We start from the raw sequence: 26,875 nt of genomic DNA on the forward strand, positions 1-26,875 counted from the left end.
ACTTCTGGCCGCTTTACGTAATGTCAGTTACAAGATGGAGCATGATCTAGAAGTCGCAGATCTATATCTAGAAGAGGTAAGTTAACTTAAGTGACATGTGTAAGTAATTGTTATCTTCTATTATTAACGGTTTTTTTCACAGACTAAAATATGTAGAGAGGGTAGTGGCAACTTTGGAGTCTCAATAGCTGTCGTAAGTAAGAAAAGATGAATTCAAGTATGTTATATATCAGAAGGACATTTATCTGGCGTTATATGGTTACTAATATGATACTATTTTATATCTAATTTTTTCAATATTTTTGTAGCTGAATGGTGGATTCATTTTGGGCTATTTGCAAGAAATTTTAAGCGGTTAGCTATACAGATCCTCTTTTAGACGGTCTCCTCGAGTAGTTGTGAGTGCAATTGGTCCACTTTCGCCTTCATCCATAGCAAGTAGAGGAATTGTTTGACACAGAAGCACCTCAACGATCTTGTATATATTCATTACAATATGAGGTTGAGGCTGAAGTGCATTTAGGAGGAAGTGAACCTTAAGTATATAGATTCGATCCATAGTGCTTTCGTTGATGATGAGGATGATCCTATGATCGGATAGCTTATGGGCCAGCAACAGGAGTCAGAGCTTGATGAGCGAGGATCGCCTCCACAACCGACCATTTTCATAGCTAGGGATGCTAGGATCGATGCAGGGCAATGGGCTGAGCACAATATTCCACGCATTCTTTCAGCTGATCAACCACAGAAAGGGGGCAGCTGCCTAGCACACCAAAAGAGAAAAAACAAAAGGCACCTGCAGCCCTAATCGAAAGTGTTGAGGAGGAGTCAGTACACTCAAATTTAGAGTCCAGGAGTAGCAGCGATGACAGTTTTGATGGTTATGGATCTGCTGGCCCGGAAGAGAGTGGAGGACCGAAGACCATTGATTATGAGACATGACCGCTGGGTGGTCTTCGATTCACGATCTGGTAGAGCCCGGATGATACGATTGCATATAGAAGACAGGATTCTCGAGGTTATTCAGGAGGACATGATGTAACTGCAGATGACCTTACACGTAGAGTAGGATCCGTAGATGTATTAGGTTCCGAGTCGTATTTTGGATCAGCTTATAGCCCATACGAATATGAATATGGTGCATCTGAGGCATCTTCCGGTGGCTACTACCCTACGCAGCCTAGAGAATCTCATGGGTTGGATTTTGCTGTTGGCATATTCGGATGGATCCCTCCACAGCCGTATTATCAGCTAGAGGACAGCTCTCAGAGCCAGTTTTAGCAAGGGATTTTAGAGTGCTTATAACCTGATACGTGTTCCTTATGGGATGAACGTACAAGACTACAATGCTACTTGGTTAGAGGGATGGGTTGATGTGCTTTCTGATTATGCTGATGATCCGGATATCTACAAGAGTCATCGCCACTCGACATGATTTTAGATATTGGTATGTATGTTGTACTTTACATGTATGTAATTAATTGTATTATTTTATAATTTTCATGTCACTACTTGATTTGAGGATATTTTATGTTATTTTTTGTAGCATGCAACATCTCACTAATCATTTTATGATTTGTATCATTTAAAAATAATAAAATACATCATTTAGGTTAAATCGGGATCATAAAAATATTAAAAAGAATCAAGAAAATACCAAAAAAATATCAAATTTGACTTAAAATCATTGAAAAAGTCCAAAAAGAGTGATTACCAATTAAATATTCTTGAATACTCAAAAAAAAAAAAAGAGCTTGCTGGTTTCGTCCGTACATAGGTTCTGGTACCGGTTCGGCGGACCTTGCGCCTAGCCGTCCGTTCTAATGGCATCAATGCCAACATAATGGAAAGACCTTTTATGTACTCTGTAGTTTTGATATTCAAATGACAAAAATTTAACCCTCAATTTTTTACTTCAGCTATGTACTATTCCTGCACACAACTGTTAATCAACATATCGAGAATTGTAGCTTTTCAGCACCTTATGTGTTCGAGGTAAAAGTTTGCAAGATCTCGTTATTCTCTTTATATTTTGTGCTGAGTTTTCAGACATGGCGATCTTATGCCATATATTAACCATTTATTAGGATTTGCAGAGTAATCAAATTTCAGTTTATTTCTCATAATATACAATTTTCATTTTCAAAGTTGTAATAATTTTTCTCATCACACTTGCATTTCCTATAACGCCATGTCCTTTATGACTTTTGAAGGGAGCAGTTTCTTTTTTCTTCTGATGCAGCAGAGGAACTGAAGGAGGCAATTTCCAAGAAGAATCATGAATTAGTTTTTATATACGGCTATAATCTTGTTGATGAGATTTGGGGGAAATCAAGACCAAAACCTCCCATGAAACCAACAAGAGTCCATGATATTAAGTATGCTGGTGTAGATGTCTCAGCAAAATTGTCTTCATTAAGATCTGAACTGATTGAAACTGGTTGTACAGCTATTGTTATATCAATGCTTGATGAAGTTGCCTGGCTCTTAAATATGGTAAACTTTCTAACCCATTCTATCATGCTATTTGCCAAGTGATGTCATAACATTAGATGATAAGCAAAATACTGCTTGCTGACTTTTCTTGATTATAATGTGTGATAGCATCTCATGAGCATTTTGCTTTGTGTTGTTTGATTTTGATTTTATACTTTTTTGGAAGTTCCTATGCCATTTGAACATGTTTGTTGGTAGATATTTTTATGATTTAAAGCTTTCACTTTAATTTGGAGCATATGAATTAACTGGAAGCTGAATTTTTTTTGATATGATATGCTGAATATTATGTTTCACGCGGATGGTAGTTAATATTATCTTCAGATGCATTCAATTGTTAAGGGCATAAAAATCTCAGGCGGAGGGTTACATGTAGAAGTCATAAGGGGGAAAAACACTTGTGCATTAGGAGTTACATGTCTGTATATAGTATTTGTATCCAGTCCAATATGTGTATTGGAAAAAACCCATTTCCATATCTTTTTTCTTAGGTACATGTGTGAGCATGTATATGCATGGGGAGGTGCCCAAAGATTTGCTACAGTATATCTAGATATATTGTATAGATTCTAGCAAATTATTTTTCAACACTGTAAGTTGTATTTATTACTCTTTTGGTATGATACCTCATGTGGTTGTGTGTATAATCAAAGTCATGGTAGCTCCTACCATATTTAATGATACAAGTACTTTGATTTGTGTCTTATATGCAATAGTGAAAGGTTTTTGGGTGCAGAAGCACTAATAAATGCAACGTGATAGTATCTAAGTGGTCCAGATATCAATAGGGTAAATCCATAGCAATTGGCTCATTGAAAATGATTTTCCTATATATGATTATCTTTTATAGAGATATATAGGAGGTTTCCACATCATGTCAAAGAAAATTTGTTTAAAATACCATGTGCCCTTTAGCATGATATTTTGACTTATTTTTCAAAATTTTCTATCTTGTCTTGATTTTCCATTAATATGATATGCATCATTGTAATTATTCGACTGATGGATGCATCCCACCTTTATATTGTGTAGAGAGGAAATGATGTTCCACATTCACCTGTGTTCTATTCTTACTTAATTGTGGAGATCGACGGTGCTAAACTGTTTATTGATGAGGCTAAAGTCACCAAGGAAGTAATGGACCACCTGAAAAGTGCTGGAGTAGAATTGAAACCATATGAATCCATTCTTTCTGAAATAGAAAGGTAATCTTGTGAATATGAAGCTATTGCTTGTTGAAACTACTTCTTGTCTCTGATATCTATTTAGTGCTTGATGTTACTTCCAAATGGTGGTCGATGTTTTAATATTCTTATTCACGTATATGTTTGTTCTACGCGAACCATTCTTCTCATTTTGTTAATTAGAATTTATGCATATTATGCAGTTTCATGTATAAAAAAGATATGAGTAGAAAGTAGTGATTGTAGCAGCATGGTCCTTAAAGCGAACAGGTGTCTTGAGTAAACCTACATTTATATGTTTTTCTGCTCGTATATATTTACAGCTAGAGCTATATTTCTCCGACCAGGTCATGACTAAACCTACATTTATATGTCTATCTACGTGTATATATTTATAAGCTAGAGCTATATTTCTCTGACCAGACCACTTTATAGATTGGCCCTACAAGATCTGCACTTTCTCCCATACAGTGCCTTATAAGGTGCCATCTGAATACTTGCCTAGTAACTATTATTATATGCAAACTCAACTAAAGGCAAGTGACGGTCCCAAGAGCTTCTCATATCAATCACACAAGCCCTTAGCATATTTTTCAAGATCTGAATGGTTCTTTCCGACTGGCCATTAGTCTGAGGGTGGAAAGCTGTGCTAAAGCTGAGAGTAATCTCCAAAGCTTTATGCAGACTATCCCAAAAGTGAGATACAAACCGCAAGTCCCTAACGGAAACAATGGATATGGGTACTCCATGCAACCTTACTATCTGCTCAATATAGAGCTCCGCAAACTTTTTCAGTGTCATTTCCATTTTGAATGCGAAAAAGTGTGCTGAATTAGTCAATCTATCTACAATCACCCATATAGCATCATAACATTTAGGAGTACGAGGCAACCCAGAGACGAAGTCCATTGTGATGTGTTCCCACTTCCATTCAGGAATTGAAAGGGGATGTAACAATCCTGCCGGTCTCTGGTGTTCTGCCTTAACCTGCTGACAAGTCAAACACTGAGCTACAAACTATGCAATTTTTCTCTTCATGTTATTCCACCAAAATATATTTTTCAAATCCGTCTACATCTTAGTACTCCCAGGATGCACTGTATATCCAGTATTATGAGCTTCCCTCATAATTTCTCTCTTTAAATCAGAGTCATTTGGAATACGAATTCTGTTCCTGAATCTCAATGATCCATCCTCATGAAGTCTGAAGTCTGACTGAGAACTCGACTCAATGTCACTTTTAATCTTTTGCAATTGAGGGTCATCTGCTTGAGCAATCCTGATCCTCTTTATCAAGGTAGGTTGGACACATAGATTTGCCAAATGTGCATCAAGATCATGCCAACATACCTCGATTTCTGCTTTCCTCAAATCTTCGAAAATTTCCCTTCGAGAGGTGAGTAAAGCAGCAATACTACCAGTGGATTATCTTCTCATAGCTACCACATTAGCTTTTCTCAAATGGTAATGTATAGACAAATCATAATCTTTCATCAACTCTAACCATCTTCTCTGTCTCATTTTAAGTTTCTTTTGAGTAAAGAGATATTTTAGACTTTTGTGATCCGTATGCACCTTACAAGATTCACCATATAAGTAATGTCTCCAGATTTTCAATGCAAACACAACAGCAGTAAGTTCAAGATCATGAGTGGAGTAATTCTCCTCATATGGCTTAAACTGTCGAGAGGCATAAGTAATCACCTTATCATTCTGCATCAGCACACAACCCAATCCTTTTCTTGAAGCATCATTGTAGATGATATAACCTTCACCACTAGAAGGAAAGGTAAGGATGGGGGCTGACACCAAGTGTTGCTTAAGCTCCTGGAAGCTCTGTTCACATTTATCTGACCACTCAAACTTAACTTCTTTACGAGTTAGTCGAGTTAAAGGTGCAGCAATGGAGAAAAAACCCTCAACAAATTGTTTGTAATACCCAGCTAGGTTCAAAAAACTACGAATTTCAGAAACACTATTTGGCCTGCTCTAGTTGACCACCGCTTCAACCTTCTTTGGGTCCACATAGATTCTCTCTTTAGATATCACATGTCCTAAGAACATCACACTGTCTAACCAGAATTCATTTTTCTTCAATTTACCATACAGTTGCTCCTATCTTAGGGTTTTTAGTACTATCCTCAAATGCTGCTCATGCTCGGCCTGACTTTCGGAATAAATTAAGATATCATCAATAAAGACCACCACAAATTTATCTAAAAAGGCCCTAAACACCCTATTCTCAGATCCATAAAAGCTGTAGGGGCATTTGTCAGCCCAAAGGGCATGACCAAAAATTCATAGTGCCCATACCGAGTATGAAAAGTAGTCTTAGACACATCTTCAGCCCTTATCTTTAATTGATGGTACCCAGAACGACGTCAATTTTGGAGAATACCTGAGCACCCTTTAACTGATCAAATAGGTCATCAATTCTTGGTAGAGGCTACTTTTTCTTCACTGTCACTTTATTTATCTCCTAATAATTAATACATAACCTCAAACTTTATTTATCTTCACTGTCACTTTATTTATTTATCTCCTAATACATAACCTCAAACTTCCATCTTTCTTCTTTACAAACAATAGTGGAGCTCCCCAAGGTGACACACTAGGTCGAATGAAAGCTTTATCAAGCAGATCTTGCAACTGCTTCTTCAATTCTTTCATTTCAGCTGGAGCCATTCTATAGGAGGTTTTGGAGATTAGTGTGGTATTGGAAATCAAATCAATTACAAATTCAATCTCTCTATCTGGTGGCAAGCCAGGAAGATCTTTCGAAAAGACATCAGGGTATTCATTCACTACTGGGATATCCTCCAATCTTTGGTCTGATTGTTTGGTATCCACTACCGTGGCGATATATGCCATATTCCCCTTTTTGAGTAGCCGCTTTATTTGCATAGCAGAGATAACTCGAGGGGAAGCATATGCACCGCTGCGCATAAAGCTAAATTCAGTATCTCCAGAGATCTGATAGTTTACTCTTTTTCATGGTAGTTAATGGTAGCAAAATGTGTCGCTAACCAGTCCATACCCAATATTATGTCAAAATCATATACTACCCATTAAGCTAAATTCAGTATCTCCAAGGATCTGAAAGTTTACTCGTTTTTCATGGCAGTTAATGGTAACAAAATGTGTCGCTAACCAGTTTATACCCAATATTATGTCAAAATCATGCATATCAATGACTATCAAATTAGCAGTCATGTCTCTACAGACTATTTGAAGTGAACAAGTCTTACAGACCTGATTAGCGATCAACCCATCCCCAGCAGGGGTGCCAACATGCAAATCATAATCTAATGGCACACAAGGCAGGTCATGTATTTGCACAAATGTAAATGACACAAAAGAATGTGTAGCACCAGAATCAAACAGCACGTGAGCATAAACAAATGCAATTAGTAATGTGCCTGACACCACTGTGTTGGATGCCTGAGCATCCTGCTGAGTCAGTGCGTAAATACGGCCTTGTGTGCGCGGTCTCCCTCCTTTCTGCTGCTTGGGAGAAGAAGGCTGAGCCGAATGAACCAGAGCAAGATAAGCTTGCATTTGCTGGGACCTTGTAGCTTGAGGCCTCTGAACTGATTGAGAGTCTTGTTGATTATGAAGGCACTCCGCTATCCTATGACCCTACTGGCCGTATTTGAAACAGGCTCCGGATAACCGTCTGCAAACTTCTGTCTTATGGCCACCTCCACGTGCTTCACATTTAGACTTCTCTTGCTGACGTTGAGTAGCCTTCCTATAAGATCCTTGCTTCCTTGATTGCCAAAATCTATTGCGAGATTGTATAAACCTGACAGAATTCTGTCCACTGCAGTTGTCAAAATCTCTGCTGCTCTTCTTTTGTTTCCCATCTCCGGTATCCTGAGTCTCCTTCTAGACAATTTTCATATTCTTGGCCCTGTTTACCGGATCATCATAGTTTACTGAATGCACTGCAGCCAAACCCCGACATAAGCGAGGCTTTAACCTTCTTCGAATCTCCTCATCCTGGACTCTGCATCCATAATGTGGGTGGGAGCAAACCGAGACAGCCTATCAAACTCTGCCTCATACTCATCCACGCTCATAGTTCCTTGAGACAGATTGAGAAATTCTCTCTCTAGCTTCCTTAGGCGACTAGAAGGAAAATAGTTGGAGTAGAAGGCTGTGCGAAACCTCTGCCAGGTAACTGGCTCATGCTCATGTGCCAATGTGCGCCCCACAGACTTCCACCAATGATGAGCTTGGTCCTGAAGCATATAGATGGCAAACTAACCTTCTCTTCATCAGTGCACTCCATTGCCCTAAAAGCTTTCTCCATTTCATCTATCCAAGCTTCGGCCTCTTGAGGACTAGTGGTGTCTTTAAAGGCTGAAGGAGCCAATTTCTTAAATTCCTCTACACTCCTTTGCTTGGAAGGACCAACATCTTGCTGGATTGATTGTTGGGGTCATGGAATGCCGTACCGGCCCGTACCGGCCGGTACGGGCCGGTACGTACCGGTCCGTACCGGCCGGTACGGGCCGGTACGTACCGGTCCGGCCGTGGACCGGTACCGGAACGGATAAAAAACCGGTATTTTCCGATTTTTTATCCGAACCGGCCGGTACCGGCCTCGTACCGGTGCGAACCGGTCGGTTCGCACCGGTACGATTTTTTTTTTAGAACCACAGCGCCGCGCGCTGTGGTTTTTGAAACCACCGCGTACCGGCCGGTACGGGACCGGTACCAGCCGGTACGTACCGGACCGGACCGGTACCGTACCGGTCCGGCCGGCCACCGGTACGCCGACCGGTACCGGTACGGCGGACCTTGGTTGGGGTTGTTGCCTTTGCTGGCGTACTAACCCAACGACCTCCTCAATCAGTTTGAGCATCCGGGTTTGATTTCCGGCGACAGTTTCTGGAGTCATTGTTGATTGACTGGGGATTGGTTGATTCACCATTGATTGACTAGCCCCTCCTTCTTGGTGAATTTCGAAGGCCTCATTCTGGGGCCTCGGGCTTTGCGATGCCTCGGCCGCTTGGTTAGTAGGAACTCTACTCCAAGAGTGCCCAGCCATCTGTCTCGGACTACGAGTACGGCGAGGCGACATTCTGATTTAGTGAAAATAGGCAAATGTCATAAGATCATCCAAACAGTTTAATCAAAAGGTTATTAGCAAAAAACAATTAATATTATCCCCTTGTCTAAATTCTACCCATCACTCAACCTTTCTAACGGATCCTAGAAATCCTAAAACCTAGGCTCTGATACCACCAAATCTATCATGCCCCGAGCCCGAAGCGCGATAGACGCCGCATGCCCACACGGCGGACCGTACAGGCGTGCAAGGCAGCTGATCATATCAAAGCAATTACAAATGCTTAAAAATTTACTTAAACATTAATACATTCAAAATAATACATTCAAAACAATCTTACAAAGTTTCAGAATAGCATACGTTAACGTAATTCAAGTATTTATGCTAGTCTAACCAGAATGAGGCCTTCAAAATTCACCCAGGAGGGGCTGGTCAATCAATGGTGAATCAGCCAACCCTGGGTCAGTCGACATTGACACTAGGAAATGTTGTTGGAAACCAGACCCAGGTGCTCAAACTAATCGAAGAGGTCGTTGGGCTAGTACGTGAACAGAGGTAGCAACCTCAGCAATCAGTCTAGCAGGATGTTGGTTCCTTTGAGCAAAGGACTATTATGGAATTCAAAAAAATGGTTCTTGTATGGCCTTTAAGGGCACCACTAGTCCTCAAGAGGCCGAAGCTTGGATAGATGAAATGGAGAAAGCCTTCAGGGCAATAGAGTGCACTGATGAAGAGAAGGCCAGATTTGCCATCTATATGCTTCAGGACCGAGCTCATCATTGGTGGAAGTCTGTGGAAGTCTGCGGACGAGCATGAGCCAGTTACCTGGCAGAAGTTTCGCACAGCCTTATACTCCAAATATTTTTCTCCTAGTCGCCTGAGGGAGCTAGAGAGGGAATTCCTTAATCTGTCTCAAGGAACCAAGACTGTAGATGAGTATAAGGTAGAGTTTGATAAGCTGTCTCGGTTTGCTCCCACCTTCATCATGGATGTAGAATCCAGGATGAGGAGATTCGAAGAAGGGTTGAAGCCTCACGTCGAGGTTTGGCCGTAGTGCACTCAGTAAACTATGTTGATCTGGTAGTCAGGGCCAAGAATATAGAAATTATCTGGAAGGAGACTCAGGATACTAGAGAAGGAAAACAAAAGAAGAGGAGCAGAGATTTCGATAATCGTAGTGGACAAAATTCTGTCAGGTCTACAAAATCTCGCAATAGATCTTGGCAATCAGGGAAGCGGGGATCTTATGGGAAGGCTACTCAACATCAGCAAGACCAGCCTAAATGTGATGCATGTGGTGGTATGCATAAGACTGAACATTGCAGACGATTATCTGGCGCCTGCTTTAGATGCGGCCATCAGGGTCATAAGATAGCGGAGTCCCTTGCAATCAACAAGACTCTCAACCAGTTCAAAGGCTCAAGCTAAAAGGACCCAACAAGTGCAAGCTTCTCTTGCTCCAGTTCAGTCGGCTTAGCCTTCTTCTCCCAAGCAACAGAAAGGGGAGAGACCGCGCACACAGGCTGTGTTTACGCACTAACTCAGCAGGATGCTCAGGCATCCAACATTGTGGTGTCAAGTACATTGTCGATTGCATCTGTCAAGTACCACACCAATCTCCAAAACCTCATATAGAATAGCTCCAGCTGAAATGAAAAAACTAAAGGAATAGTTGCAAGATTTGCTTGATAAAGGCTTTATTCGATCCAGTGTTTCATCTTGGGGAGCTCCAGTATTGTTTGTAAAGGAGGAGGATGGTAGTTTGAGGTTATGTATTGATTACAGAAGATAAATAAAGTGACAGTAAAGAATGAGTATCCTCTACCAAGAATTGATGACCTATTTGTTCAGTTAGAGGGTGCTCAGGTATTCTCCAAAATTAATCTTCGTTCTGGGTAACATCAGTTAAAGATAAGGGCTGAAGATGTGCCTAAGACTGCTTTCTGTACTCGTTACGGGCACTATGAATTTTTGGTCATATCCTTTGGGCTGACAAATGCCCCTGCAGCTTTTATGGATCTAATGAACAGGGTGTTTAGACCCCTTTTAGATAAATTTGTGGTGGTCTTTATTGATGATATCTTAATTTATTTTGGAAGTTAGGCCGAGCATGAGCAGCATTTGAGGACAGTACTGTAAACACTAAGACATGAGCAACTGTATGGTAAATTGAAGAAAAGTGAATTTTGGCTGGACAGTGTGATGTTCCTAGAACATGTGATATCTAAGGAGGAAATCTATGTGGATCCAAAGAAGGTCGAAGCAGTGGTCAACTGGAGTAGGTCAAACAATGTTTTTGACATTCGTAGTTTCTTGGGCCTAGCTAGATATTACAAACGATTTGTTGAGGGTTTTTCTCCCATTGCTGCGCCTTTAACTCGACTAATTCGTAAAGGAGTTAAGTTTGAGTGGTCAGATAAATATGAACAGAGCTTCCAGGAGCTTAAGCAACGTTTGGTGTCAGCCCCCATCCTTACCCTTCCTTCCAGTGGTGAAGGTTATATCATCTACAATGATGCTTTAAAGAAAGGATTAGGTTGTATGTTGATGCAGAATGATAAGGTGATTGCTTGTGCCTCTCGACAGCTTAAGCCATATGAGGAAAATTATCGCACTCATGATCTTTAACTTATTGCGGTTGTGTTTGCATTGAAAATTTGGAGACATTACTTATATGGTGAATCTTGTAAAGTGTATACGGACTACAAAAGTCTAAAATATCTCTTTACTCAGAAGGAACTTAATATGAGACAGAGAAGATGCTTAGAGTTAATAAAAGATTATAATTTGTCTATACATTACCATCCGGAAAAAGCTAATATGGTGGCTGATGCACTGAGCAGAAAAACTACTGGTAGTATTGCTGCTCTATTCACCTCTCAGAGGAAAATTTTGGAAGATTTGAGGAGAGCAGAAATTGAGTTATGTTGGCATGATCTTGATGCACATTTGGCAAATCTACGTGTCCAACCTACGTTGATAGAGAGGATCAGGATTGCTCAAGCAGATGACCCTCAGTTGCAAAAGATTAGACGTGACATTGAATCAGGGTCTCAGTTAGAGTTCAGACTTCATGAGGATGGATCATTGAGATTCAGGAACAGAATTTGTATTCCAAATGACTCTGATTTAAAGAGAGAAATTATGAGGGAAGCTCATAATACTGGATATACAGTGCATCCTGGGAGTACTAAGATGTATACAGATTTGAAAAATATATTTTGGTGGAATAACATGAAGAGAGAAATTGCATAGTTTGTAGCCCAGTGTTTGACTTGTCAGCAGGTTAAGGCAGAACACCAGAGACTGGCAGGATTGTTACATCCCCTTTCAATTCCTGAATGGAAGTGGGAACACAACACAATGGACTTCGTCTCTGGGTTGCCTCGTATTCCTAAAGGTTATGATGCTATATGGGTGATTGTAGATAGATTGACTAAGTCAGCACATTTTTTGGCATTCAAAGTGGGAATGATACTGAAAAAGTTTGCGGAGCTCTATATTAAGCAGATAGTGAGGTTGCATGGAGTACCCATATCCATTGTTTCCGTTAGGGACTTGCGGTTTGTATCTCACTTTTGAGATAGTCTGCATAAAGCTTTGGAGACCACTTTCAGATCTTAAAAAATATGCTGAAGGCTTGTGTGATTGATATGAGAGGCTCTTGGGACCGTCACTTGCCTTTAGTTGAGTTTGCATATAATAATAGTTACCATGCAAGTATTCAGATGGCACCTTATGAGGCGCTGTATGGGAGAAAGTGCAGATCTCGTATCTGTTAGGATGATATAGGTGAAAAAAATTTATGGAACCCGAGATTGTTCAACAAACAGTAGAAAAGATTTAGCTAATCAAAAAACGCCTCCGGATAGCTCAGAGCAGACAAAAAAGTTATGAAGATGATAGAAGGCGAGAATTGAAATTTCAGGTCGGAGATCATGTATCTTGAGAGTGTCTCCTACTGAAGGGGTAATGCGATTTCGAATACGCGGAAAGCTCAATCCGCGCTATGTGGGCCCTTTAGTTGGAGCTGTTGCATACAGGCTGGCACATCCATCGTCACTGTCTGGAGTTCATAATGTATTTTATGTTTCCATGTTTAGAAAGTATGTTCCAGATACGAGCCATGTGGTAGAAGTAGCTCCTATGCAGCTTAGAGAGGATTTGACCTATGCTGAGCAGCCTGTACATGTGATTGATAGAAAGGAACAAGTATTAAAGAGGCACACGATTCCTTATGTCAAGATCCAGTGGAGTAGTCACTCAAAACGTGAGACTACATGGGAATTGGAGGACGAGATGGAAAAATATCCGGACCTTTTTGCAAGCTAAGGTATGTTAAATTTCGAGAACGAAATTTTTTTAAAGGACGAAAGAATGTGACTACTAGGCCGCCAGATGGGCTGACCTGGACCAAAGTCGGCAGCCCATCTGGAGGCCACTACCTATTTCTTCGAGGGGGAAAAATTGATGTACGGTGGCTCAGTCGTCGAACTGTTCTCCTCCTTCCTTAGAGACGGGGCTTCCTGAACGGACGTCTGTGTCGTCGGAGAAGGTGCTCGTGACTCCTCTCCGGAACTAGGTGAGCCTCCCGACCCCCTCGTTTCTTTTTCTCCGTGCTTCCTCCTGATTTACTCGGGATAACAGAGAGAGAGAGAGAGAGAGAGAGAAAGAAAGAAGGGGGGGCTCACCCGTGCACGTGTCTCCTCCACGGGAAGAAGGTGAGGGCCGGCCGCCGTAGGCGTCGCCGGTCTCGGCCTGGCCCTCTCGAGCACTCCGGTGAGGGACTACTTGTGTTCGTGGGAAAGAGGAGGCTGGGCTGCGGGCACCGCAGGCACCACTGGCCGGCCGCCGGCACTGCCGGCCTCATGCCGTTCCCCTCCCGAGCTCCCTCTCCGCCGTGGGTTCTTCTCCTGAGCACCCCGGGTTGGGATCTTCCTTCCCTTGTGTTCACGAGAGAAGGGGGGGAAGGTGAGAGGAAGAAGAGAAGAGAGGAAAGGAAGGTTCGGGAAGAAGAAAAGAAAAAAAGAAAAGAAGAAGAAGAAGAAAAGAAAAGAAAACAAGAAAAGAAAAGGAGAAGAAGAAAAAGAAAAGAGAGAAAAGAAAAGGAAAAAAAGGGCCCATCGTGGGCCGAACTGGGCCAAGCTTGGGCTCTATTCATTGCGGGCCTAACTTGGGCCCAGTTCAACCATGTTGGGCCCAGTTGGGCCGTACCCTTTGTGGGCCTAACTTGGGCCCAGTCCAGTCTTGTTGGGCCTTATTTGGGTCGTATCTATTGTGAGCCCAGCTCAATTCAACCGTGTGGGATCCTGTTGGACCGTGTCCAGTAGTATTTTTGGTTTTGCTTAGCTCTGAGATTAATGAAAAAATAATTATATTCTAATGATATTTAAATAGGTGCACCTGACTTGTTTGTGTGAAGTGGGATTTAAGCGAAAAGAGGTAAGTAACTTAATACTTCAAAGTGTATTTTCTAAATTATTTGATAAATTAATTATTAGTGGATTAAATTTTGAGATATGTTTTGTACTTAGTAAAATGGGTCAGACATATTAAATACCATTTGAAAATTTTGTTATATGCTATGAAATATGTAAAATTTGACTGGGCAAGTTACCTATTTTGTATGAATGTATTCCCAGTATGGCTATGTTCTGGCCCCGCCAATGGAGATTATTTGTTGGCCCTGTCGACTTGTATCTGTGAGACACTAGTTTCGATACCGTTGTTACCGATGATTAGAATAGTGGTTTTTGGACAACGTTGCCACCGATGATTAGAATAGTGGTTTTTGGACATCGTTGCCACTGATGGTTAATAATAGTGGTTTTTGGCACTTGTGCAACCCATGCCACTGGGTTACGTGGCCGTAGTTTATTAATGTTAGGAGTCTGATATCAGAGTTATTGTGAAAATGATAATAAGTTTTGAAAAAAATATATGCTTATTTGTGACTTAATTTTCAGTCATTATTTTGTGTTTTGATTAAATATCTAGTATGCTTTGACCCCACTTTGAGGTATTATGTTGCTTACTGAGCTAGTGTAGCTTATTATCCTATTCTGTCTATTCTTCACATCCAGAGGCTTGATTGCACAAGATTGGGGAGTGCGATGGATTTTTTTGGAAGATTTTGCTCAAATCAGAATTTTGGTTAGACTAGCTGAAATACTTTAATTATGTTGACATATGCTATTTTGAAACTTTGTAAAATTGTTTTGAATATATATAAATATTTAAGTAAGTTTTAAGCATCTATAATAGCTTTGTTATGATCAGCCTTGCACGCCTGTACGGCCCACCGTGCGGGCGTGCGGCGTCTGTCGGGCTTCGGGCTCGGGGTGTGACAATCAATTATTCAATTAGCAGCATAAGTTTTGCGAGCATAAAAAGGATGAATTTTAGGGAGTGGAGAGGTGGATGTTTAGGTTTTCGGCTGAAGTGGAGAGAGAGAATTAGATGATAGACGTAGATGAAATGCTTCTCTGGATCTTGAGTCAATAGCTTACTCTTAATTCTGGATTGGAAAAAATAAGTTTGCCTCATTATAAATTTAACTTTGCTTAAAGCATGAAGTTCAAGTGATGCCTTAGCGAGATTAGAAGAATGAATGTGGAAGAAATAAATGATTTACAAGGGCTGTGATTTTGGTTCTCAGATGTGAGTGTTGTTGATAGAGTGGCCCTTCAACAAAATCTTTCTTGAAAAGTCCTCTTCTCCCTTTCCTACATAATAATGATGGATTTTCAGTTAGATGAGTCAACCGGACATAACATCGATTGGCTGATCAATGTGATGGTAACTGGTAACTGTGTAACCAGGCTTTAAAAGACTGTCTTGTCTTGATTGTGTCACAGTTGGCTTGACTCAGCTAACTATATTTCTGTGATATTTGCGAACAATATATACTGCCATATATGGCATTTTTTTGATTTATCTTAAATGGGTCAGATTTATCTGGCTTATTTGCAAAATGAGTTGAACTCAAACAACCATCAAAGCATAATCGAGGTTCTCCCAGCATCAAAAATTTGATGCTACATAACAGTAGTATTATGTGACATCTTGAGTTGGCCTCATTAGTTACATAGCAGATATCAGAAGTCGGTACTTAGAGTTTGACGATTTTTGTCCTGCTTTTGATTGCTTCAGTTTCTGATATATTTCTTTAAGCATTAGACACTCACTGTCTTGCGGTGGCCGTGTTTCTTCTCACTCACTTTTATAAAACTCTTCATAGTACTATTCTTAACTAGCTGACTTGGTTTAGCTTGAGTGGTCATAGGAATATGCTTGTGAGTCTTGTTAAAAATTAAAACAAAAAAGAGTCATGTATCAGTTTGATAGGAAATTGCTTTTTATCTTGCTTCAGTGTGCAATTTTTTATTAGGCAGCTACTTTGGTGTCATACATGCTTTTGCAACAGCTTGTTGGTATAATGGCTTTACTAGGCAAACAGGTTTGTTTTTTTTTTTTTTTATCGTCATCCAAGCATCTAAACTGGAAAAATGATCTCATCTCTCAATTTAGTTTCAAAACTTTAAGTTTGTCGTGTCCATTATAAGGTAGTTCTTTTCTTTTTATTTTTAAGCTCTTATGTTCATAATAACCATTATTCAGTTTGGCAGCACGAGGAGCAAAACTCTGGTTGGATACATCTAGTGTAAATGCTGCAATTGTTAGCAGATTTAAATCTGCTTGTAATAAACATTTTGCAAAATTTGAAAAGCAAGCAAGGGACAAAAAAGTTGACGGAGAAACATCTCCAGATATGGCAACAAACAAGCATCAAGATATTCGGATTGAAGGGCCAACTGGATTGTACAAGCTTTCCCCTGTCACCCTGGCCAAAGCAGTGAAAAATAAGTCAGAGATTGACGGGATGCGCAGTTGTCATTTAAGGTACCTTTTGATTTAACCTGTAGAATATAATACGAATTTTTAGTTGTGGTGCAAATTACAACTGGATGAATTATGCAGCCAAGAAGGAAATGTGTTGAAAAGGTTAGTCAGAACTAAAGTTCTTTAGAGTAGTACATGAATTAGCCAAACAGAAATTCTTCTACCATAGCATATACATGCATTTTATCTATATAAGCATTTGTGTGTTGAAAAAATTATTTGACAGCATGGTTTTAGAAAGATCTATTTGGGACTTGCCTCACCTCATACATTAAGGGAAGGCTCTGAAGAGATGCCTTGAGGCTCATGGGAAGGTTACATTCTAGGTGAGACAGATGCATCACATACAAAGCATATGCAGACGGACACCTTGAGTCTTGCCATTTTATGCCTTGGATGTGGGGCACAAGAAGCACCAGGCTTTGGTTGTTTCACTGCCAATGTGTCAACTAACCAACTAATTCAAAAAAGCTTAAGCTGATAGGGAAAGGGTCAACAATGTAAATTAGGCTTTACACCCCTCCTCACATGTGGCCCGGACCATTAATGTGGTGGGGTAAGTGAGTCAAGAAAGATCGGTATAAGAATAACAAATAATCAGGGATAATTAAGTAAATAACTGAACTTGAGGGGAGTTGAACTCATGACTTACAGCAAACCTGAGCTCTGACACTGTTAAATAACCACCTAATCCCTAAAGCTTAAACTAGTAGGGATAGGATCAACAATTCATATCAGGCCTTAACACCTGTGCAGCCCGGAACACGCAGATGAAGGCATGAAGAAGTCAAGATGACAAGTCAACAATGATTCAAGTAATAGCTGGAAATGAGTCTAGATAAGAAAAGAAACCAAATGGGTAAAATTGGCCTGAATGGGATTTGAACCCATGATCTTTGTCTCTAATACCAATGTAACTTACTATACCGCAAAAGCTTAAATTGATAGGGAAAGTATTGACAATGTATATCAGACATAGCACAACAAATAGTAAAAATAATATTCCCCTAAATGCCAAATTATGGTAGCGTATGTACTTTAGTGTTGATCAACATAACACATTTTGTTATGTTTCTTTTTTGGTTCTGCACATTTAGTGCATGCAACACAGGATATTTAGCAAAATTTGAAAAAGTGAGCAAGTCTAGATGCAATCCTAACATCCTTTTTGTTTCTTTATCTCATAACATTGATTATTCTTTATATATTTCTTTTAAATAAAATAAAATAGCTTGTGTTTTGCTGCTCCATCATTAAGGATTGGTGGGATGCATGTTCACTTGCAAATGAAAGGCTGCTTCTGTGAGTCCATGGCTTTTGCTCTTGCAAGCATCCATTTACGCACAGCAACTTGCACCCATTTGAAAAACAAGCTGCACTCTTGAATATATTTTAGCTGTGTGAACCACTCTCTCTGTTACTCCAGCTCCCATTGTCAGATGCTTCTAGATTCTTTTAGTTTTTACCACCAGCAGCAGCTTGCACCCATTTGAAAAACAAGCTGCACTCTTGAATATATTTTAGCTGTGTGAACCACTCTCTCTGTTACTCCAGCTCCCACTTTCAGATGCTTCTAGATTCTTTTAGTTTTTACCACCAGTTATAGCTATCACGAGTCCGTATAAAATGATTTGAAGTAAAGATATTATATATAGTTTGAAACCTTGGTATTTTTACATTAATTAATTTACTGAAAGGTGGAAGCAAGCTTAAATTAGGATAGTATCTCATGTGCAAGAATGCTATGCAAACACTTTATTGGAACTCCTACCACTTGCTATGACAATTGCTCCCACAATCCCACCCTCTATCTGTTGGGTTGGCATGCAGAGGAAATGAGCTACAAGTAAACAATAATTTAGATGCTTGAAACCCTGCTTAAATAGGACTAAATGAGCTACGGGTTGCATGTGGAGTCTTATTTCTCTCCATATATTTTATGTGACAACATTAGATGTTGGTATGTAGTTATCTTTGAGACAGTGTTAGCGGAACTGATAAGATTCAACTGCATCAACCCTTCTCTTTTATCCTCAGAGATGAAAGTTAAGGGGTATGCCACAAAATTTATCATTGGTAATGCAAACTCTTGCAGAGATGCAGCTGCTCTGGTGGAGTTTTGGGCTTGGATGGAAGAGGAAATTCATAAGAATGCAGTACTTACAGAAGTAGAAGTGGCTGATAAGCTACTTGAATTTCGTAAAAAGCAAGCTGGTTTCATGGACACAAGCTTTGATACTATTAGTGGTAAATTTATTTCATTCTTTTCTTTTCCCTAATTTCTTCATGTCTTCTATGCTACAATTTAATATTTTCTGATCCTGTGAGAAGGTCTACACAAGATTTTATTCTAATATGGAACTTCAAAATTCATTGTGAGAAAGTTATGTTAGTTTATTCATAATAACAAAGGGAAATTGATTTAATTTGCCATATCAATGAGCAATTCAACTTATCCCCTTGGTTTTGATGTATGGCCCCTTGCTTGTCATTTTTCCTATTGAAACTAAAATGTATTCTGACAAAAGTTTTGCAGATTCTCTCATTGATACTGATGCAACTATTTAGGTCATACAATGTTCTTTTGGACTCCTACTTGTACATTAAGTATGTTGGATATTCAAACAGTGTCATTTCAGCCATACACCAATTTATCCTTTATGGCAGCAATCTAGAATTCCTCGAATATATGTATTTGTAACTCTACTTCTACTGCACACCACCTTGATCTCATCTTCTCTATAATGCTGTGCTTATATTATTGAAACATCCTTCACGCCCACAATGACATTTTCTTTTCCGTCCTTCATTTTATTTGCCTTGGTCTAACTTTTCTGGGTATAACTTCATCATTTTCTCTGACTTCTAATAAATTTCTTTTGTGCAGGGATCTGATATAGTGAATGTAATCATTCTAAGGCATTTCTTGGCTGTCAATCTCTGTAATGGTCTCAGTTTTAATTCAAATTCTCCCAGAAATTGCACTCAGTAGATTCTAATTTGTTAGACCTATTTGTAACCCTTAATCAATTGTATGTTCTCCTGTCATAATTCTGATTCATTTTTCATCTTTGTTTTCATCTCAGTTATTAACACTAATTACAGGTCAACCATAATTTCAGATTGATCACCTGTAAAGTAATCTATCACAAGTGTATAGATATTACTAGACTGATCTGTTGTGTATGACCATAAGCCACCAGTTTTTGTTGTAAATTCTCACACATGAAATTAATGATTTTTTGCTACATTTGTTTCTAGGAAGTTACAATCATTCAGTTGATAGCAACTTTCTTCACAAGCCAAACTGTCTTTATGAAGATTATAGTTAATTATATAATCTTTGTTTTCAGACTTATTAGTTTACCTTTAAGTAATTTGAGCAATATCAGACTTAACCTCTATTCCCTTAAATCGCTCTTTCGGGCAATTAACATTCTAGATCTTGTTGACTAAGATGCCTGGCTTTTCTTGAAAGTTTCTGTTTCTTCCAACTTTTTTTAGTTGCTTTCCACCATGGTTGGTTCTCTTTCTAAATTTATAGATCCACTATATTTCGATTTCAACAGATTCTGAAAGTTGTCTCCAACTCTCCCTTGAATCTTATCTAGCCCTCTCCTTTATTTAACTTGTTCTTGAATATCCGCTGTGCTATTTCTTGAGCCTGGTCTGTTGTAGGGATCAACGAAGCTGTATACGTAGCTTTACTTGATTACCATCCCTGTCAATTTCATATTTCTCTTCATAGTTTGGCCTTGTCATACAACCCCCCTTCAGACAAGAGACTGTTATCTTCCATGTTTAGCACTTCAAATTTGATGTGCTATGCTTTAGGTTGTAGGCATGAAAGACAGGTTTATTGTTCCATCCTCCATTGGAATTTTTGAATAAATGCTATAGCTCTTACACTACATATCTCTGTATGGTCTTTTTGAGTAATTTAGCTTTAAGTTCTTCTTTATTACTGGCTAAAATGGAACAAAGTGTCTCAATAGTTAACCAACAAGTAACTCTTGTTTCAGGTTATGGTGCAAATGGTGCTGTAATACATTATAGTCCAGAACCAGATAGTTGCAGTGTTGTTGATGACAAGAACCTCTTCCTCTTAGATAGTGGAGGTCAGTATGTTGATGGTACAACTGACATAACAAGAACAGTACATTTTGGTGAACCTACACCACGACAAAAAGAGTGCTTCACAAGAGTTCTACAGGTGACTTGCTTATTTGAATTTTTTTAATGTAAATTGTTCATTTGACATTTTCCCTTTAAGGTATACAGATGCTATAGTATGTAAACTGTAAATAAGATGTTTAACTTGTTTTGATCCTGTCCAGATATCTTCTTGCCTGCTTGTAAACATTGGCAAACTACTAGATTTTTTGTTATTTACACTTGATTGTAATTTGAACTGGATTTTGGCCTTACAAATAGAGTTATCTTATTCATTCAGGGTCATATAGCTCTTGATCAGGCAGTATTCCCTGAGCACACTCCTGGTTTTGTACTGGATGTACTAGCACGTTCTTCTTTATGGAAAATTGGGCTTGATTACAGACATGGTAGTTTCCTCTTCAAACAGCTATTTATTTTCTTGAAGGATCTATGTCAAATTTATCTTTCACATGTTATGACTGCTTAAAGACCGATACTTTCTACGTAATCAAGTTGGATTTTACCTTTACATGTTTCAGGGACTGGTCATGGGGTGGGAGCTGCATTAAATGTCCATGAAGGCCCTCAAAGTATAAGCTTCCGATATGGAAATATGACTGCTTTGCAGAAGGGTATGGTTGTAAGCAACGAACCTGGCTATTACGAAGACAATTCATTTGGTATTCGGATTGAGGTAGGTTTCATAGTTTTTTTTTTCTTTGTTTTTATGTTCATCTGTGCTGTTATATTATAGATACTGTATCTTACCCATATGAAATTATAATGTAAGTTACATGACCAATTCCTTTCCCAAAAACAATGTCATGCACAACCAATGGCTCATAGTTTTTGTGCCCTACATGGAAAGGTAAACTTTAAGTTTCTGCTGACAAAATTGTTTAAAAAGATGATTGATTTAAGCGAAAAGGTATATGAGCCAGTTCTTTCAAACTCTTTCACTTGAATGTTAATTCCTTAAATTAGTATACAATCATGTAGTACTACTAACATCTGGCTAAAATGTTAGTTTATGACAATCTTTTTCTCTGTTGCAAAGAAATTAATATGTGTGCTATTTTTCATCTAAAAAAATTGTGATTTTTCATTTGTTAGTTCACAAAGCAATCTTTTCGTCTGATTCCTGAAAGATAAGATTCATGAATCTCCTTTGTCTGCAAATATATTGATGTTATATAATATGACATATAGAATCAACTGACTACAAAAGGTAGGTATCAATTTGGACAATTTATACATTTCAACACAAAAATTTCTGCAAGCCGTTGAAAGTACTCTATCCATACTTCATTCGTTCAATGCCTGTTCATGCCTATTGTACATCTAATTACAATAAAGTTTCATTTAGCAAATGTCTTATGCCTAATTTCTTGCTTATTTACTAATAATCCAGATGTAGTACTATTGTAGATGTGGATGAACGAATGCAACTGCCAAAGTGATGTATAAAATTTCCTAGTTGGTGAAACCCTTTTTTAGTGATGCAGTAAATATTCGTTTTTGAAAAACTTCTGAAAAAGGACATCCTAGTGGACGTGGCTCCCGCAATTGTGGTGTCTAAGGAGGGCTATATGTACGCAACCTTACTCCTATATATGGAGAGGCTATTTCTGTGTTTCAAACCCATGACAACTAGGTCGCATTGGAGTAACCTTACCATTATGCTAAGGCTCGCCCTCCTTATGAAGAACTTCTGTTCTTTTAAAATTTAGAAAATCATTTAACCATGGTATGCCATATGACTATGTTGGAATGCCTATAAGCTTAGTACCTTGAGCTTGCAAATCCTGCCATCAATTGTAGCACATAAGAAAAAGGAATGCGTTTCAGCTTCTTTTGAAACCTTTACACCCATTAATAGAATTTTTCTTATAAGCTTTTATGTCTAAACTACAGTTCTCTGACCTCTCGTTCTATGGCCTTTTCTTTGAGCTTATTTCAGTTTTCATGATATGTTCTAAGGATTTCATTTCAATTATATATGTAGAAATGGTATGGAGACGAGCCAACTGGTTAGACAGCAAATTGGTTTAGCTCTCGCTCACTCACTTGTGCCTAATTATTGTATTTCATAAAATCTAGAAGAATTTCCTTTAAGATATTCACCTGTATAGTAGTATATAGATAAATTGGAGTAATTGGAAGGTAGAAAATATGAAGAGAGGTGGAGCATGGGAGAAGATAATGATGGTTTGAAACCACCAACATTTTTTATGGGGACAAACAACCTGAAAACTTTTAGCTACCTGTTTCAACATTTTCTTACATTTCATCTTTTCAAATATCGAGCTTATTTTACTTTCCAAACTTTAGAATCACCAATCCAACATGTTTCCTGATTTATCAATATTTTATTTTTAGTTTGTTGAAGCTGGTTTCTGTAGAAAGTTATCTAATTTGTTAGTTTATCCTTAAACTTTTTATTTTTTAGTGTATCTATGTTAGATTAACAAGAACACTATATTCCTGATGCTGCTTTAAATGTAATTTTTTTTTATTACTCGATCCAATTTAAGTAATGTCAAAATTTTGAAAGTCCAGATTATCGTGAGTAGGTCCAGTTCCTCCATAATTTGAAGTGGCAGATTGTTATTCTGTTCTTGCATCGTTGTTCCTGTGTGGTCTTTTTACTTTGTTAAATGGATCCATTGTTTGTATGTTCTATCTGACTTGGCAGGACACTAATTTTTCCAAAAAAAATTGTTGTGGTTGCTAGCTGTTGCTTAAATGTTACACTTTTTCATGTTTCTCTGCAGAATCTCCTTCTTGTTGAAGTGGTTAAATTACCAAATTGCTTTGGAGGCATAGGATATCTTGGTTTTGAAAAACTTACATTTGTCCCAATTCAGGTATCTAGACATTTTGTTATATTTCTGTTTTCTTATGCATTGTGTAATTTATGTTAATTGGCATACATAATTGTAATGGTTTAATATGTAGAAAATGTTACCATATATCTTTACCACCAGATTTACACCCATGGTTGGAGCCAGGGAGTGGCATGTATAGTTTTTTTTTTTTTTTTTTGTGTGTTTTTTGGGGGGGGGGGGGGGGGGGGGGGGTAATGGGATGGGGCTGGTTACAGGATTTCTATGCTTCACCAATTATTGCGGTGGGTTGTCAAATACCTTGATTTTTTATTTGTTGTTATCACTTGGATTAGAGTTGTGTTATGACTTAAAATTGATGGGTTATGTTGAATCAAATATGGATGGTGCTCCTAGGGAATGGTTTCAATTTAAAGGTTGCTTCCAATATTATTCAGAATAGTGTCAAACTATACTGAGTTAGTGCCACCCATCCACATTTGTAAATGGATGGTTGTCATTATTAAGCAACAAAATGCTATGAAACCAATCTATCCATTAGACAAGTCACTATCCACACCAATGCTATTCCTAAACAAATTCCAATGAGGCAGGTATCTTTTGAGTTTTTGTTCTTAAAATTTTTATTCCATCACTATTTACACCCTTCCTATTTTCCAGGACAATCTGGAATCCTGCAGTCCAAAAAAGTGCTAACAACTCATCTTTGACTTTTTATTCATCTTGAATTCTTTCATACTGCTAATATGAGGTCTGGTTATTTACTTGCCAAGAGCAATGCAATTGAACGAAAATAGATATTCTAGCAAGATCATTTTCGTGGACATTTTGGGTTATGCATTATTTAAAAACTTTTTTCAGAATGTGTATTTTAATTAGGTTTTTAGGCTTGATCAAAAATGGTTTTGTTCATCTACTAAATTTACTGACTTGGAATTTTATGAGACTATTAACTACTGGAACATTCATTATGTGAAATAGCACTTTCTTAAAAGATTTGAATATATGCAAATGTGTGGCAGCTCAAAAATTTGTCTTTCCTTTTGTGTACAAATATCGATCAAATTAAACGAACAAGGTCTTGGGTTTCCCATGACTTTATGTAGTTGTTGGGTTCAAATTCTTGGTATCAATATTTGTTTTAGTAGCTAATCTTGTACTTGAATCATGGCATATACCATTGTCAAGGAAGGTCACATTTCAGCTGGATTTAATAAGCGCTAAAGTTTTGGTTTAGACTATCTTGAATTTCTTTGTTTTCTAATATAGTGCATATGATATTAGAAAAACGTTCAAGTTTCAGTTGGACTAGTTACACAACATACTGCAGTGGGTTCCTATTTGATGCTTTATGCGACATTGTAGCACAAAGTGATATAATCTGTGAAGCACCAAAATGGCTTTTGATAAACCCATATTATGTTATTATTGTCATCTTTCTTGGATTTTTTTGCTGCATGGTATCAAGATTTGTTAAAATTTATTATAAGAAGTCCTATTCCAGCTATGCTAGTTTTACTTCCTTACTGGCACTATTTTGCAGAGTAAACTAGTTGATGTATCCCTGTTATCTCCTATGGAGATCAATTGGCTCAACGATTACCATTCACAAGTTTGGGATAAGGTCAGTTACCTTAAAAATCCTATATCCTAATATGCCATTATTTTCTCTATGCTCTCACCAATCTGATATTCACAATCTAGTAAAACTTACCAAGTATGCAATCATACAATTATATAATATATACCGGCTAGTGGTATACTGACAGTGTTGGTTAGAATAGCTCTAAACTATGGTACATTATACTGTACCGAACCAGACAGTACAGAACATACGGTATTGTACCGGTTTGGTACCAATACATGGTATAAAGAGCGTGCCGACACTTGGTACGCCAAATCGGCCACAGACTGGGTGTACTGACATAGTGGATATAGTGGTACCGGTATAAGGCCCGGTATAGAGATGGTGTACCTTGCTCTAACTATTGTATTATATTGCTTGATCTTTGTGTAGAATTGTAGAAGAGATGTTACAATGGGGGAATAAACATAGAAGCAAAATATTTTATTAAGGGAATATTTCCTTGTTCATTGGCTGCAAGAAACAAAGCATAGCCGAGTCCTATATATGCTTCACTACTTCATTGCCTAAGAAGGGACATCAACTCCTTCCGGTTGTTTTTTATCATTTGATTCATCAGTTGGTAAAAGTTAACTATACCTTGCTTACTGGTAAGAAGGAAAAAAGTCAACATCTTGAATGATTGACCTGCATCCATAGGCCATATGTGAAATTGACCCTGTGATCTGATTAGTGCCGCTACAAATCTTTAACATGTTAATTTCAAATCTGCTGATGCCCCTGGCATTTCTTCTTACATTGCTAACTAAGAAATCTGTCTTTATCTATTCGTACATTGTGGGAGTGGATGTATCAATTCTACGAGATGAATCTAAACAAATGATACATTGCTTGATTGTCTCTAGAAATCATGGAGATTGAGTGCTGAGGACATCCATCGATTTCGTCTTATAAATACAAGAACCTCATGGCCAAAACTCTCCCAATATTTCATCGATTGATGGGATGGCCGTCCAACAAATATTCTTCTGCTATTGTGCATGATTGCATGGGTTGCAGAAATTATTCATTAGATATTCTCAATTTTCTGGCAAGCCTTATTGGCAACCAATTGACTTGATGTTGCTGATGATCGAAAACTTCTTGCATTATCAATGCAGGTATCACCTCTGCTTGATGGTTCTGCTCGTGAATGGCTTTGGAATAACACAAGACCTCTTCCAGCACGCTAGCTCTCGCTTGTTCCTACTCTTTGTTGCCCATGATTACGAGGTAACTTGCAGAAGACTGATTAATATCACTGTAAAATATTTTGCACATATATAGCACAAGTAAAAAGAGTGCTTAAATATTGGTTGATTGAACATCCAATAGTTTCTTAGCACAATTCGAGATTTGTTGTTAAAATATGCTCCGGGCAAACACAAGTTAGCAGTGGCCGTATAATGAAACACCAATTCGTGGTTGGGCCACTTGGATCCATCCGTGTTGGTGTTAGACCAACGGACTAGGGGGGTCTCTCCCATTTATATTGTGATCCCGAGTTTCCTTCTTGCATTTAGCGTGTAACTTCTGATTGGCCTTATATTTGGAGTTCAGGCTTCTATTAAACTCTTGGGGGTTAAGGTGG

The 26,875-nt window shown here is 38.5% G+C and overlaps 1 protein-coding gene across 3 annotated transcripts in view; it reads left to right on the forward strand.

Moving 5' to 3' along the window:
• Nucleotides 1-26,616, forward strand: part of LOC103716452 (Metallopeptidase M24 family protein) — a 34,030-nt gene extending 7,414 nt beyond the window's left edge. The window contains exons 4-13 of one of the 3 annotated variants that reach the window (XM_089930460.1): nt 2,214-2,496; nt 3,529-3,701; nt 16,378-16,659; nt 18,755-18,906; nt 20,682-20,872; nt 21,113-21,221; nt 21,354-21,508; nt 23,589-23,681; nt 25,204-25,284; nt 26,406-26,616. In XM_089930460.1, coding sequence (XP_089786586.1) covers nt 2,214-2,496; nt 3,529-3,701; nt 16,378-16,659; nt 18,755-18,906; nt 20,682-20,872; nt 21,113-21,221; nt 21,354-21,508; nt 23,589-23,681; nt 25,204-25,284; nt 26,406-26,477 — 1,591 coding nt within the window. In that variant the 3' untranslated portion in view covers nt 26,478-26,616. The remainder of the gene's footprint in view (nt 1-2,213; nt 2,497-3,528; nt 3,702-16,377; nt 16,660-18,754; nt 18,907-20,681; nt 20,873-21,112; nt 21,222-21,353; nt 21,509-23,588; nt 23,682-25,203; nt 25,285-26,405) is intronic. The other 2 variants (XM_008804453.6, XM_008804454.6) reach the window with 2 other exon arrangements.
• Nucleotides 26,617-26,875: the final 259 nt, after the last annotated feature.

This window comes from Phoenix dactylifera, chromosome 1 (genome assembly GCF_051530095.1).
Source record: "Phoenix dactylifera cultivar Ajwa chromosome 1, Ajwa_hap1_PhDact_Kaust_v1.1, whole genome shotgun sequence".
NCBI lineage: Eukaryota > Viridiplantae > Streptophyta > Magnoliopsida > Arecales > Arecaceae > Phoenix > Phoenix dactylifera.